General features: G+C 29.6%; 1 protein-coding gene across 1 annotated transcript in view; it reads left to right on the top strand.

The window, feature by feature from the left end:
• Positions 1-17,450, top strand: part of LOC121128479 (protein unzipped) — a 55,675-nt gene that overhangs the window by 33,754 nt on the left and 4,471 nt on the right. Inside the window, exon 2 of the mRNA XM_040724069.2 lies at positions 13,565-13,767. Within this exon, the coding sequence (XP_040580003.1) occupies positions 13,646-13,767 (122 nt within the window). The 5' untranslated portion in view covers positions 13,565-13,645. The remainder of the gene's footprint in view (positions 1-13,564; positions 13,768-17,450) is intronic.

The following is a 17,450-nucleotide window of genomic DNA, read 5'->3' as shown; positions in this document are numbered from 1 at the left end:
ATTTGTAGGGACAACTGGTACAAAACCCAACTTGTACATAACTTCCACAAACAAATACGTACTGATCTCATTATTATTACTACTGTAATCCCTTTATTTAAGACATAATGGATTAGTTCTTTATTCTGTCACTACAGGTCCTAATCGACTTTTCAGTTCTTCTAATCCAAGAGACGGAAATGGATTAGTCATCGCCCATATTAATATTTAATTTCCTATGCTTAGGTAGGTGGGAGGGAGGGGGCTTGTTTTCTTCATCGAAGGAATTTACTACTAAGTAACTACATACATATTAGATGAAGAATCACTAGACAGATTTTTATGGATGTTATATAATGGAGTGACTGTTGATTGAGGAGCAATGTAAATGTGTAAAGTACGAGTACATATAATTGAAAAAATGAAGAAACAACATTTAAAAAGAAGGAGGAAGAAGGTGTCTTGCTATGGTAGTGACTAGTATTGGGTTCCCTATGGAAACTCCGATGTTGCACCGAACCAATAGCTATAAAACAAAATAACGAAACACGCCTGTTATCTGTAGTAGATTCCTTCTCATATTAATATGTTTTTCCGCAACGAAAGATGTCACTTTTAGTTGTATCACAGATGACGTCACTGTATCATTTTATGTCATTTTACCTCATGACGTATGTTAGTGTTTATTCACTTTGCAGAATTTACTCTGTTAATTCAGGTCGAAGGGTAAATCCGTGGAGGTTGCATAATTAGTTATAGATTAATATTTGCACGACTCGGTCAACCTCCTCTCCTTGGTTGCAGTGTTCATAAACAGGTATCTAAAGAGGTGGGTAATCTTGTAGCGAATGTACTCCTTTAGTATTTGGTTGACAAGAATGTGAGAGACTCCATCCTCTCTTGCTATCTTCTTCAGGGACTACTTTCATCGATGAGGTGCTGAATGGTGCCGACCAGGGCCTCGTTGTGGGCGTCACTATAGCGCTTGAGGGCCTTTCTCTTAATGAAAACTCAGCATGAACACCCCTATAGTCTATAAGCTTATCGAAGACTCATTCAAAAATTTTACAATATTCACAGAGGGGTGATATTGAAAAGTGCAATCTCACTGTTTGTCCTTCCATCTTGTTCAAGATGATTTTTATTCAATACTAAAGGTGGTCCGTTACAACTATTTTCAGGGGTAGATATGGAATCCCCTAAAAATCGGGCGAGTAATGCGTTTCCAACCTGTATTTTGTTGTCAGCTGTCAATATTTCTGTTTCTTTTCCTCTAATCACAGTTCTGAAAGTTGATTGGTTGAATTCGAATTACCTTTAATTCAGGGCTCTGAACAATTCCCAACAATTAATTAATTAATTATTGGGAATAATTGCCTAGTTACCAACTGATTTTGGGCTAATTTTCTGTTTCTGATTGGAGGAAAGGTTGTGATGTACAATAAAAACGACCTCTAGTAGACACTCTTGATATATCTAAATACTTAGTAGGGTCGGATCATGAGGCTGACGATTTGAATATTACAAAGCCTTTTGTTGTTATTCCTCCCTCCTTCTTCTTTTTCTTCGTTCCAACAACCCCCTGGACATAATTATATCTACTCACGAAAGAATCCTGGGGTGGTTGAAGACTCTACTTATATCAGTACAGCTAGATAATAAGAAAAAGTTAAGTAAAAATAAAAAAAAAAACCAACTTTTTTTCCGACTTCTTTTTTGATTTATTTTAAAATATATAACTTCTCCTTTTCCCATAAATTTATTAGTTATAAAGAGTTTTTCTCTCCATTTTTTTTTAACAATTTGAGAAGAGAATTAATAACTTGTGGACAGGGGTAGTGGATATTATAAGAGGAGAAGGGGTCCCTTGCCAAAAGAAAAACCATTGGAATTATAAATATAATATAATTAATTGATATTAGTGGTAATATTTTATAAAATAAGTAACTGGCCTAGATAGATAGATGTTCCATGGAGGTAGTTGTATTACATATAAAATTAATGTCCATAATAAAAAAGAGATCCGGGTCCTTCAGTACATCACTAATTACAATGTACTTATGTTAGGGTGGTCACTATTTACGATATAATATTATACAAAGATGCCCATATCAAGTTTGAATATGTAATGCTCCAGGATTACGAAAATAGTTTTGTCTTTTTAAAACTCGCCAAGACTATTTTAAAGATTTATGAAAATTTTATTTTGAGGTTGCGTTGAACTCTTATTGCGAAGACTTTTGAATAATTTTGAATAAGTAAGTTGTTTTTTAATAAACTTCTTAACTTACAAAAGTTTTGGGCCAAAATTAACGACAGTAGACAAATTAGCGGACCTCAGTCGGCTTGCTTGGTGTTGCAATTCTTCTGTTGGAGCTTCGAGTAAGTATGCTACAAGGTATCGCAAGAGAGTCCACAGGGGCTATAGCCCCTGCCTCAAAATAAAGGAATTTTTACTTTTTAGTATAAACTTTTTGCTAAGGGAGAAACAATTATATTTGTGTGTTTCTTTTTCCAAAAAAAATCTATCAACAAAATAGATTATATATATATAAAATCATGCGGATACCCCTGTATCTTTCTTTAGTGGCGTCATTTATATTCACCTTTACTTCATTTGAAAGGTTGGGAACCACTGACTTAGAGTGAAGCCAAAAGTATTTTGTAATCATCTTTTTTTTTTAACAAAAACGATCATTGTAATGTACCTTGTTATATATGTACAATATATAATTAATGACGTACAGATAAATATGCATGACGTATCAAATCAAACCCTGATGCTTAATGACTTAAAAAAAGTATACAAAACATAAAGAAAAAACAAGGTTAATGCTCAATCAAATGACGGATCTAGAGGGCCTAATGATAAATGGGTGGAGTTCCTATCAACCTACATAGGTAATACATGCTCCAAATATAAAAAAGCTGCATAGGGGAAACGATAAAGAAATTGAGAAACAATGAGATTGAATGATATAATAATTATTATTATTTTACCATATGACAACGTCCATTTTTTTCAAAATAGAGTGTCTTCACTGACGTCATAAATTGAATCATGTTTGAAGGAGACGATATTGTGGGGGTTTAAAGTTGATATCAATACTAAATAACATAGATACATTTCCATTAAGCCTTGATCAAACTTAATCAAATCCCTTTAAGAACAAAATGACTTAATATTTGAATTTAATACAACTTGATACAAATCATAAACAGTCATATTTGAATACATGAAATTAATATGTTCTGAAAATCTCTATGGCAATTATGGTTATAGGACAATTTGTAGAAATACATTTCGCCAATTGACCATTTGAAACATTTGGGTAACAAATGATATACATATAATATATTGGTCGTGCCATTCAATTTGAAATTGTGGTATGATAAATAAGTATTCTTCATATGTTATATATCTCATACAAGTAAATGAAATAGTGTTCCTTGGAAAATTTTTTGTTTAAGTAGTTATTTTCATTATTGATCTTTGTACAAATACAGCACCTTAGTATGTGGTTCGAATGAAGTTCGAATCTTTACTATTGTAGTACTTTAAATTAATAAACAAACACGACAGCGACTGGAATGGAAGAAGTTATAATCACTACTCCGTTATAAATTAATTAACATTCGAGATTATGGATAATTGATATTGGAAAATACTCATGGATTAAGGAACAAGCGTAATACCAGGCATACATTTTTCAGTCCTAGAACAACTCTATTTTTTACAAAAAATTAAATTTTTTGCAAATAAATTTTAATTTAACTTTATTGTGCATTTAGGGATATGAAATTAATAAAAATCTCGTGGGCAAGGAAATTTCCTTGAGCTAACATGGGCGTAACATCTCTTTCTTTTAATGCTTTGGGCAAGGCCCATTTAAAGACATATGACACCGAGACCGGTAATTTCATTCCATGTAAATGTGTCCACACTTTAATATTTTATGACGTCAAACTGTCCAAACCAGATAATTGATGCCTTGTAATGGATAAAATACGAATATGAAGGATATAAGATGTTTATGGACTAGAAATGACGTCATTCTTTAACAGTAAGTACGAATGGAATCCCGATCCGTAGATATTGTTCAGACTTAGGGAAGTAGAAGTAAATGACGTCATAATTCTTCCCTGTGATCGTCTATCTTTAGTACTAATACCTCAAATAAATCTCATCATTCTTATTTATGTTCTTACACTTCAGATCTACGTAAATAATAAGTAAGATTACTTGGGTCCCTCGCATCCTTTTCCAGGATCACTTATACTCACCTACTTTAAGTTCATCTCTGGATTGAAACCGTATGACGTCACTAACTATCCATCTTTACAGTGGGAATGAAATGTTCGGAGACTAATTTAACCGGGAATGAATTTACTAGGAATGAAATGACCACGTGACACAATTAAAAAGAAATTATTTCAAGGAGCCTATACATTTTCTCGTGGCTGCCCCGCCCCCTTGTTTCTCATAATTCGTAATGCAATTTAATTGCAAAGGGGATATTATTATCAAACTTTTCCTCCCCCAATCAGCATTGAAATTATACGGTTGCATACTCAGCAATCATTCAAACTTTTGTGCTTTTTTGTTCTTCTTCTATTTTGTTTCCCGCGTTTCTTTTGTTATAATAATACATTTCTTGATCGATAAACTTTCTTACGTCTTCACTCTTCTCTACTGCTTCAACTCTCATTTTCTTGTTGTCTTATAATATCTAATGACTGCACTATCATTTCTTTTTAGAGAAATAATGTAACATTGTACATACAAGTTACAACAATAAAGGCATGACTATGTTATTATTTTTTTCTTCTTTCCTGACTAACATGTACATTAGAGTGGCCCTTAGATTATTTTTTTTTCTTCAAAATATGGGGGAACGTAGTGCCAAAATGTTTCTTTTTTAAAAAATAAATAAATGAAGTAATGTAAAACTTGAAGCTTCAAAATGCATTTAAAGCTTCACAATTACAAAATTTTGTAAAACAAATAGCACTTTTACCTATTTTTGGTTAATATAAGTTATAATAGAGCAATTAAATAAATAGCTATTCTAGATTAATAATAAAATCTTTCAAAAGTTTTCCGATAATTTTCTCATAAAACGAATATTTTTTCCAAGAATTATAAACAAAATAGTTTTTTGTCTTTTATGTATATCATATTCAAATCTAAATTTTTTTGAATGGGTGTTTTTCAAATCATTTTTTATTTTCAAAATACTCATTTTATAAGGAAAATTTATTAAATTTTGTGATAAATTATTAATTTACCTAAAATAGTTAAAGTTATAAATTATAATTTTAACTTATTTCTGTATAAATAATAATGTGTATGTACCAATTTGGGACAAATACAATTAAATGTATTTATATGGGTTAAACAAATCAGTAGCAATTGTATATTTCCTAACTAATATTTTTAAAATTTGTGATATAAGTCATTAATTGTGTCAATAGTAACATCATTAATTAAATTTTGGCAATTTTTTTTTACAATAGACCCTACAAATGTATATTTGTCTTATAACCAGTTTATTTACAATTACAATTGGAACAAAAATCGACTTAATTGAAGAATGTAAGACTGAATTGTTATAAATTAGTAATAGGACGAATTAAAAAAAAACCCTGATACCGATTCTTGTGGGAGTCTAGTAAAAATTCCCGATGCCGATTCTTTAATATTTAAAATAATAGTTAAAAAATACCATTTTGCTATCAGGGGCGTCCACGTTATTATATATATATATATTTTTTTTTTAGAGGGAGTTTCCTTATTCGGAAATTTTTTGAAAAAAAAAAAATTTCAAATCGACAATTTATTATTTAAAATTTTGGAAAAATCATTTGGAAAAAAAAAAAACCCTAATCAAAAAATTTATTCAGAAGATATAAAAAAAGTTTAAAATTTTTTTCGAAAAAAATTCAAATATTAATAAAATAATTTTTTAGGAGAAATAATTCAAATATTAAATACATTCACAGCAAATTAAATTTTTTAATAAAATATTAAATATGTATATAATAAGCCATCAATTTTGCCTACTTGAAAAAATAAGTTGTTAAAAGTTCAAGCTAATTTTGATTTAATGAATATTTGGTTTGTAGCCATTCATGTTCTCAAAATGTTCAGCCACAATGCTTAATTAATAAATTAAACTTTAATAAACCGAAAAAAGTTGGGGTACTTCTTCTAATATAGACTATTTTTAAGAAAAAAATACAACTTCAAAAGCCCTGAGCAACCTAAAAACATTAATCAAAGTGCCTAAAACTTTATGAGTCTTAATTTTTATCGAAGGATACATTTGTAGACTATTTTCTTCAGACATTTCTGAAAACCCCCATTTAAGAACCAGTCTACTTACATGATAATAAGAAAAGAAGTAAAACTTAGTGAAATGATTTTCCTTTATAGTAAAATGGAGCAGGAATGTGCCTTTTTATGTAAAAGGCAGATTAAAAAATCAACCTCCTTATAAATAGTGCAGAACATAACTTCCTTTTTCCAAAAGACAATAAAACAAATTGTATATGTCAAAAAATTCTTAATTTTGCTTCATAATGATAATACAAGTTTAAAGTTTTCCTTTTTATTGTTTCTCTTATAATCAATTTTCACTCAACGGCTTTACAAAAAGATGCAAAATTTAATTAACAATAAATTACATTATATAATAGTGAATAATTAGTTTTGTAAATAATTAGTTATTGGCGATACTCCAAAGGTATTGAAAATTCTGGTTTTGCCGGAATAACTCCGGTTTAAATTAACCGATTTGGACTAATTGAACATTATTTCATAACACCAGAACTGATTAAATTAGTTTTAGCTCTTAATCATAATTGTCCGTGATGTCATTTGCGTTCTAAGAATTTAGCAAATTTCAAATTATGAAAATGAATTGTAATAATCGTTTCTTTTTGTATATTAGAAATTGAAGCAATTAACTGACCAATAAAACTCAAGGGCTAAATTACAATTAGCTTAATTTTATAAAATATTTAGTCACATAATTACTAGGTATTATAATGCTTTGTAAGGATAGTATACATTTGAGATTTTGTTTTACATAGTTTTTGAAAGATGGGCGAGGTCTCCCGAAGTCCATATACAGAATAAATCAAACACTGGTACTTTAATACGCGGTGATTTTATTATTTTTTTGTTACTCTTTAAATAATTTTTTATTGAGATGCTTTTGAGGGATAGTTAATCTATTTAAAAAGATGCAAAAACTATTTGGTAATATATTTTATTAAGTAATTTTGGAAGGCAAGTTAACAAAGTAATAAAGTTGTCCAATGCATGATTGTTACAGACTGTATTTCCAAAAAACTTTAGAATCTCGCCTCTAGAATGAAACTACACCTATTACGCAAATACTTTTATGTTGCTTCACCCTGTATATTTCTAATAATATGCAGCGTTGATCTTATCTAATAAATAGTACACATTATATTTTTTTCAATTTTTCAAGAGTAAAATTTAAACAAGATATTTTTTGACGACATTTATAAAATAAAATCCTCTGAAAATAATGCTTGGGAAAACTTTTATTAAATATATGAGCCCTCAATCTATCCATCAATACAGAGCCTCAATCGCTTGCAGACCTTGACTATAATCAGACTCGAGCTTGGTCCTCTCCTTCTCGATGGAAGCCTCAAGAGCTGAGGTTGGGTTAACTTTTTAGCGTTACCCCTAAATAACTTGTAGTAAAATTATTTTACCCCAAACTAGTCCAGGGGTATCCACAGGTTTTTGTATTTTTTTAAAAAATACAAAAATATATGTTATTTTTAATTTCAATTTTTAATAGCTATTCACATAAAATTGAATTTTTTTTTTTAAACCTACGACTACTTACAAAAATATTGTATTTTTTTGAAAAAAATAGAATTTCATTAATTAAATTTTTTTAAAAACCCAAATATTAAATTTTTTTCGAAAAATACTTAAATATTATATACTTTGAAAAAAAAAATTCCAAAATTAACAACTATTATAAAAAAAAAAATCAATAAAAATTTTTAATATTAGAATTTTTGGAAAAAAATCTCAAAGATTTATAGTTATTCACAAAACATTGATTTTTTATCCCTAATTTCCCGTAAAATTTTTTCATCCTGAACAAAATTTTTTTTTAGTAAAAAGCAAAAATTATTAATGGGGGGGGGATACAATCCTTCCAGTCCACCCCCTGCTGATGCCCATCTAGTGGCATGTTATTTATTCGTTTATTTCAGTTAACACTAGGAAGTAGGACTCCCATTCCACGAAAAAAAAATTAAATTACCCCATTTGGGGTAAAGGACCCCATTTCCCCGACCACTAAAAAAAGAGACTGTACACTCCAATGAGGAGTAGCATGCACCTTCTTCTCCGGACGTGCCAAGATAGAGTAGTCTAACGGGTTTGTGTCTGTAGAGGAGGGCGGCCACATGTTGAGGTCCCAAAAATATGGAAAGTTAGTGAGTGAAAACAAATTGTCCTGAACTTTTCTCTGGCCCAAGGGATTACTTTCTTATCCAGAATTTTGATATAAATGACTGCATTGCTCCTCTCCTTCATCTCCAAGAAATGGGAGAGCATACTCTTTCCTGCATTGACCACAATGCTCAAGACCATGGTTCCGAATGGTTCTTTTGTTCTGAAAATATTCTCTTCCAATTTTTTTTCTGGTCCGTCTGAGGGCAAACGCACGTTCTTCACCCCTCAAATGCGCAATAGCGATTGACCTTATTTTTATTCTTCAGAATATTGTATCTAGAATTAAACCATAATCACTCCGCCACTACTTCAACAGCTTGATTACCACGCATTTTAAAAAATTGATGTCATGTTACTGGATCCTATTTATATATTTATAAAGAGGGAAAAGCCAAAAAGTAGATATTATGTAGATTATATATATATATATACAATACATACATGAGGTACCTAACTACTTGAGTTCCTCATATCTCAAGAGACCCATTATCAAGAGGATTCAAGTACATTTGTATTTATAATATTTATTTTATCTATGTTAAAAAAATAAACCATAATTGTTTGATGAGAAATTATTAGAATTATTTTCATTTTTATGATGAAGAGTCAAGTGGTATTTATCTCTTTATGTACAACTAGGTTAATTTTGAGTTCTCTTCTTCAGTTTTATTACTTAAAGGAATCATGAAATGAAAAACTGTATTATAAACTCATCCCGGAATGAGATTTCTTACTTTTATTGCATTTTTCAACCTGTCATCCTTAAAATTTAAACAGAAAAAATGCCTTAAATCCCTAAATAGTTCCCCGATTCTTCACAAATATAAAGTTATTATTTAATCATTGTTTGGAATTTGAATTCAACAATCAACACTCAAAATACTGATAAGTGGGGGAAAAAACCCAGAAAAATGTATAAGTGAGGTGAAGCTGCGATATAAGTTTAATTGAACAATAGAGCTTCTTAACATGAGGGTATTATTCTAAAAGTCAGACACCTTGGATTAAATAAAAAATTTAAAAGCTTTAAACTAGTAATGTGGTTATTGTGATATGTCTTGATCTCAACCCTTAAAGTCTTGGTCTAGTTTTAGTTTTGTAAACTTGAAAGTATCAGAAAGAACAAGACCACGGATGGATTTTTAACTAAGTGCATTCTGGATGAAATAACACGTGTTTTTTCGATTTTTCAAACATGAATATATTATTTAGGGACACTTAAAATCAGACGAAACGAGAACGAGTGTAAAACGACCAAACCAGTAGTAAACTCTTAACACTTTAGCTAAACAATGTTTGAAAATATGATTAGTATAAAAAAACGAAAGTAATCAGACATTGTTGCTTTTATAAAATCCAAAGATTTCGACATTTTGATACAACTCATCTCTAACCGCCAGGGCGCCCAGAAGATTATATAGATATTTATACTTTTTTTTTTTTTGGGGGGGGGGATGAATTTCAAATATGGCATTTCCTCTAAACTAATTCTAAAAACCTTCAGATATTTTTACAAAAATTAACTATTTTTAAAAAAATTTCCAAAAGTTAAGTTTCAAATATGAATTTTTTATAAAAAAGAAATTTCAAAAATACAGAGATTTTCACAAAAAATAAAATTCAAAAATTGAAGTCCTAATATGACATTTTTTTGAGAAATTTACATTTATCTACAAAAGTTAATTCCTTTGAAAAACTTCTTAAATTAAATTTCGAATATTAATTTTTTCTAAAAAATTGCAAAAATACACACCTATTCACAAAAAATTAAATTTGTAGGAAAAAAAAAAAAAAAAAAATTTTTTTTTTGGCTCTGTTGGATAATTTTCCCAAGTGACAAAAAAATAATCTATTTAAAATGAAAAGTTCCTTAATTTTGGGGGCTACAGCACCTCCAGTCTACTCCATACAGAACCCCCTGCTAACGTAACATCATTATCACAAGAACTTGGCATAAATCCTATAGAGGAACATGTCTGGTTGTATGTAGAAATAAAAAAATAATTGGGATTTTTCATATTTTAATGTTCCCTTAATTTCTCAGATGGAGTTGCACAGATTAAGTATAAGTTAAGCATTACAATTACTCCATTTGACCTAGGAATTGTCTTTGAAGTCTATATACATAAAGTACATTTCATTCTCTAGTATCTACCGTTACGCGAACCTACGCACATTAGGTTTAAGAGAACAATTTGTACCTCTATAGGATTTTCTCCTTGTTTTGATTTTCGTTTCAGATTGTTGACACACTACATATTTTCTTTAAAGGTTCATGTTGACGATATATAATTTACATTTAAAAACATTCATTTAAATGGGGTCTTTTTATGACTTTTTGAGAGGTTTTTTTTTTTTTTTTTTTGTGGCGTCTCTATTGATAATAGTACATGTTATTATTACATCAAGATAGAGATCTCATTGCAAAACAATCAACCTCTACAGATTTTTAGTAGGATAAAAGATTAAGAGATATAATTTTATTTATATTTTGATATTAAAAAAGATACTCAGAATAAGAGCCCGTACGATATCACTAACCATAATAAGAAAGAATGATTTATCTTTTTCCATTAAGATACATTTCAAAAACTATCTATCTATCGACCTACGTAACACAAACACCATGCACTCAAAAAGATGAAATAGAATAGAAGGAAAAAAAAATCATTACTCAATCATGTATTATCAAGGAATGAGATGAAAATATGTTGTAAATAAAATGGGCGGTAGAATTCAAATTCATAAATCTTTTTTTTCTTACAAAAATAAATTATTTTAAAATATTGTCAAAACCTGAAAAGTTTTTATTTTCAATAAAATACTCAGATTTTTTTTATGTAGTATATAGTATACAATATTTTATAAAACATTCCTGTTAGTGTTGTAGTTCAGTTTGAAAACCTGGACCGGTCCATGATTGTCGTACTTCTTTTGATCAGTACTATCGGTCAATTCGGACATGATTGTTCTTATTTAAAAGATTAATTTGAGGTAAGCTATTTAAGGAACGTCTAATTTGCTTTGAAATAAGTATGTGTATGACGTTTTACGAAGTTTTTTATCTAATATGTCTTTCTTCTCTACAAATTAGCAAAATTATATGTACATTAAATTTTCCCGTTTTTGGAGGAATATTATTTTTAACTATACATAAAAACCTTTTCTGGTAAAAAAAAACCTGACTTTACCAAAGTTTGAAGCTTTTCAGACCATTTTGGGGAGGTATATGGGATTTTAATACAAAAAATGAATCATTTTTTTGTCATTATGGGGACCATTATGGACCTAAGAAAATTTCTACCTACTCCGTCTCAGGCTATAAAAATTATTATAATTTATGTAAATAAAATTATTTATAATTTAAGGTTTATATTGAGTATTCTTAAAGTTATTTTCTAAATGGCTATTAATTATTGGAATTAAGTACTATTAATTTATGAAAATTATTTAGTTATACGTTTACTTCACAAATTTCAAACGTGCTTTATAGTCTATACAATCACAATTCTCAAACACTTCTAAAGTCTAAATTATTATGTTGGATAGAGCATAGCCACTAACCCTGTTAGTTCATTAATTAGATTTGTGAATAGTCAATGTCATCAGAGAAGTGTAGCATTGCAATGTCATCTTGTGTGTTCCACGGTTATGAGTACATAAATTATTTTACGAAACTTATGATTATCTAAGCAATAGATACATTTTGATCCATTTCATTTCTTGTTCATCTAGTTAAATATATTATATTCCAAATATTTTCTTTATACATAGCAAAATAAAGTAAAGCATAACCGTAGTTCAGTTATTTTTATTTAATTTTCAAGCTATAGTATTTATATATTTAAAAAACGTTTCATCGAGCTTACACTTTTTATGAAAATATAATAAATTTACAAAACAGTTATGATTTAAAAAAAAATCGCAGTATTACTCATAAGGTTTTTTTTTTTTTTCATTAAATAAATCATATAAAAATATAATATAATTTTTGTTAAGCTAATTGATAGCTTTTTAATTATGTATTGCCTATCATTGCGATGTATCACGAATCAAATATTTGTCAAAATTATATTTCCTTCATCTTTAAGGCCTCAGAACTAAAAATTGATTGAGGTATAGATTTAAAAATTTCATTTCAACGCTAATATACTCTTAACAGTGTCACATAGTAAACATTAGTTATATCAGTTTTCTCGTAAATATTTCCCATGGAATGACTCATATATAGAAAAAATAAATTTGAATTTGAAAATCATATATCCAGATTTTGTCCGATTTGGCATCTATTTTTATTGAAGAAAATAGTTTTTTAGGCTATTTACTGATCTAAAGTTTTATTTTATATTCTTAAAGATAGATAATCATCATAAAAGGATTTTCATTTCCGAGTCTCAATTTTCTCTTATTGCAGTGACTTTCAAAAATTTCCAATCACAATCTGAGATTGATAAAATAATGTTCCATCATTTGAGAATAATTTATATTTAGTCATTCGTCTAATTTGCAGGCTTGGCAAAAATATAGGTAAAATTAGTTTTAAAAACATCACTACATACCAAACTAGGTAAAAAATTGGTTTTCGGTGATTTTCAACATTAATTTATTTAGGAATGAAAGGTCATTCATGACACTAAATTTACAATTTGTAAATGCTTTCATGATGTAATTGGGTAATCCAATTACCTGGATGTTTGATCGAAGCCAAAACTTTACCAACCTTTGGAAACCTACAATTAATGATATTTTATCAGCAGCTTCGTTTTTTTAAATTTCCTGTTATTTGTGATTGACAACAAATATTTCTATGCTCCACACTTTTGTATAGCTGTCTTTTGGAAGATACTGAGGACAAATACTGGGGAAAGAACTACAAACTGTAGAAATTATTTCTCTCAAGAAAACTTGATGATGTTTAATAGTAAAAAAAGTGAGAGACAATATTATTCCCACCTACTTCCCACAAGCCAAACTTTAGAGACTACTTTGTAGTTGTTACTCACTGTTTGAGAACCCCTCATCCAAACTACCTTTATTTTTACGATTTGGTATATGCTCCATTTTTTATTGCAGATCCGAGTCATGTTGGATCCCTCGTCAAGACTTCATTAAAACCTCTCCATACCCAACCAAGATACTTACTTGAACAGAAACATGCATTTTTTATGTGTCCTCTGGTTAGTACTCACTGCATTTAATAGCTCATTTGGACATAATTTTAAGAGTGCCTATGTCAAAAGTCCTCTTAAACAACTCGTCACATCCAATTCTCTAAGGTAAGTTCACCTAGATGTACATATAGTCATCATAAATATCATGTCTTCTCAATTTTTAAAAATTAATTATTACTTTTCCTGATCACTCCTTCATTGGTTATTCCTTCATTTTTTAGCTTCTGTAATTCACGATGTATCAGTCATCAGTCATGAGTATTACTAATAATTAATACGTAGTAGCTTCTGTTGTTGTACTCAGTATGAGAGTTCATATTCTTGTAAGGAAAAAACCTATGTTTAGAAATTAGAAAAGGAAAAACGCTGCTTGCGTAGTATGTTCATATTTTTAATTTATCCCTCTGAAGTAAGCATTCTCGCCCCTCTTTCGTGTAAATTGTTTTAAAAATGCATAATCAAATAGATTGACATGTATTTAAATGTAAAAATAATATTTGTGACCCTACTTTTGTTATTTCCAAAACAATGGATCAAAAACAATTTCGTATTTTAATTTTAACCAGATTCCTGATCAGAAAAATTACCGTTCAATCTAAACAATGACTTCAAAAGTGTTCTGGGGACTTTGCTCAATAAAGAAAATAAAAATGATTATAATTATTCAAAAAAAAAGGCAATTTTTTTCTTTGTTACGAAAAAAACTTTTCAAACCATGTGTTAATTATGATTTGAGCCCAAATTTGACGGAGTATATTTGGTATATAAAGTAAGGCATTGTATAGCTAAACAGGTTTAGATACAAGGCACCCTGCACTAGCCCTATGGTTTTTTTTAAATACCCACCGGCTAGCATGGCTGTCGATCCCTGATAATCATAAGTCCCATATTAAGGAAGACGGATGTAACACTATGTTGCAGTCCCTTATTTCTCAAAAAAATAGACTGAAGAAGACTATAGCCTGCTCCACCCTAATGCCTAGTAACTCTCTGACAAATTGATTTTCATTAAATGACTCCCTTTATCTATCCAGCCCCCCTAGGTGGGTGCTGAAATGAGTTTCACTCCACTTGTCGTAAGTAAGCACATAGAGGTTTTTTTAATAACAAGGAAAAAAGTTGGGTATCATGTAAGTCGGACCTTTGTTTTTTAATATCTATGGTGGATACACCGGGGGTAAATATGCCGTAATTAGAGAGACATGGGGTTCCTCCTAGGTACGTACTTACAAAAGCTCAAAAGACAAATCATTTCCCCGAAATGTATTTGTTGTTTTTTAAAGAAGTAAAAATGAAAATTGTTCAAGACAGTGCTTGTGAACTGCCAAGAAAAATAATATTGAATTAAAACACACGTCTCTCGGTCTGTTGAGTAAAGTTATTTATAGTTTTTTTTTTCTTTCTGAGATCCGTGTCTAAAACAAATGCGTACATTTCCTATTATTATGATTCTTATTTTTGTTGTTATTTTGACTAATGTATGAAGGTACAAATAATGAAACAGAAGGGGGAAGGGGGGCCAAGAAAAGAAAGATATAAATGTGTTGTTTTTATAAAACAAAAAGTCTCGCAACCTTCTTCATCCATTTTATTTATCTCAAATAATACATGGTGTTACCTAAGTCAAAAAATAATATCCAGTGTATTGTGTTGTCAGCTGTCGATCTCTCTGCTCCCCCCTTAAAAAAGTTAATTGATTGAATCAGAATAAGCTCTAATTATGCTATAAACCCTTTTCAAGAACTATTGACAAATTATAACCGTATTTGCACATAATTGGCAAACTACCAGTTGATTTTGAGACTTTTCCCCCGTTTCTTTTCGGAGGTAAATTTGTGTGATACAATAAATGTTACGAGTTGAGCAATCTTCATAATCACGCTAACGTTACCTTGCTAACACACAAAAAAAAGGCGTTAGCTCACTAACAACAAAATAACCACTGTATTTTGCTGTTAGCTGTCAATTCTTTCTCCTCACTTGATACGTCATGACTATTGCATTATGTATTCTTTTTGACGAATAAAGAAAATAATGAGTTACTCTATAATAATGCTCCTTTTCCAAAAGAACAGGAATACAATTTCGTGTTGATCCCTCGTCGTTTATTTAATATATATATATTGGCCATTTTATTATTTATATGAAGAAATTTTGGCTATCATATAGAAATACCAAATTTATAGCTACACTTTTAATAGAATAGTATTAAGCAATATTACAATACAGTATCGAATAAAATACTATGCCGATTTTAATAATATATAATTCATTTTAAAAATGGTGAAGAATTAATTTGACGGTGATAGTCTGGAAGTACATTAGAAATATATAGCAGTTGGTATGATTGACTTATTTGGTTACATAGGATATCGGGCCATTTTTCTGCTTCTTTTCGGTGGAAAGGCTGCGTGATACAATAAAAGTAACGCTATCCTATGTACTTTGTTATCAGCTCTCGATTCCTGCGTCTCACTTTATACGTCATGGCTATTTCATAATGTATTCTTGTCTATAAATAAACAAAGTAATAAGTTATTCAATACATATGCTCCGTTTCCAAAAGGACAGGAATACAATTTCGTGTTGATCCCTTGTAGTATGTTTATACATTAGCCGTCTCATTATTTATAATTCTAGGATTAAAATTTTGTTATTATATAGAACACTTGTAATAAAAGGTCACTAAACAATAATTATAATACAGTATAGAATGAAATATTATGTAGGATTTTTTAATATTATGATCTATTTATATATAATTCATTTAAAAAATTATGAAGACATAATATATTGAGACATTGATAGTCACCGAGTATTTCAGAGATAAATATCAGTTGGGGTGATTAAAAAGCGGAATAAAAATTGTCAAATAAAGTTTTACTTAGATTTATTTGAAACTTGTCCATTATATTCAATAAAAATATCAACTAAGAGCCTCAAAGATAGAGTCCCCTTCAAATATGGTGCAATTTGTGATGTCAATGAAGAAACATTGACGGCTGACAACACACTATAGACTAAATATTTGTGTTAGTGAGGTAACGTTGTGCTGTGTAACACTATATATAACAATATATTACTTGAGGCACTAGAGTCATGTAAAATCATGTCAACTGTTCTATGCCCCTGCTGCAAGATAAAGGTACTTATACTTATATTTTCTTCCAGAATCTTGGTAGGTTATTATAGCATAAATACCTCGACAACAGCTAACGTCATCTCGAGTCGATAGCAATCTCTTTAATACTTAAAACTTCGTTGCTCTATTGAACCTTTTCTTCTGACGTCACAATACTGATGTCGTCCATTTTGGGGGCCTTAGCAATCAAGTTTTATAACAATCAAAGCATTTCTTTTTTTCGTATTGAGGAAAATAGTGAACTGTCAAAATGGGACTCAGAGATAAAAGGACTTAAACCTTAATGTCCATAAATTTATTATCGCTCAATTGCCTTGTCTTATTATTTATATGACCCTAAAATGTATCCAAAATATGTTTTTACATCGTTAGACAACCTTATTTCCGTGCTGTAGATAAAAATTATCTATTCTAATGGAAGGAATAAGATATTAAACTTAACTATCCTACTTTTTTTGTGAACCTTATTGATCAAACAAAAACAAACAAAAAATGCTCAAACCTAACCATTTTTAGGAATTTTCAGGAAAGATAAACTTTCATTAAATTCAAATATCAGTGTTTATTAATGGCTCAAGTAATGTTCAAGAATATTTTTAAGTCTTTTTTTTTATCCATACATCTATTTGATTGATTTTATCAAGGT

Source organism: Lepeophtheirus salmonis, chromosome 1, assembly GCF_016086655.4.
Source record: "Lepeophtheirus salmonis chromosome 1, UVic_Lsal_1.4, whole genome shotgun sequence".
In the NCBI taxonomy this organism is placed as follows: Eukaryota; Metazoa; Arthropoda; class Copepoda; order Siphonostomatoida; family Caligidae; genus Lepeophtheirus; species Lepeophtheirus salmonis.
The sequence above is the reverse complement of the archived record's forward strand: the minus strand, read 5'-3'. Positions and strand labels throughout refer to the sequence as shown.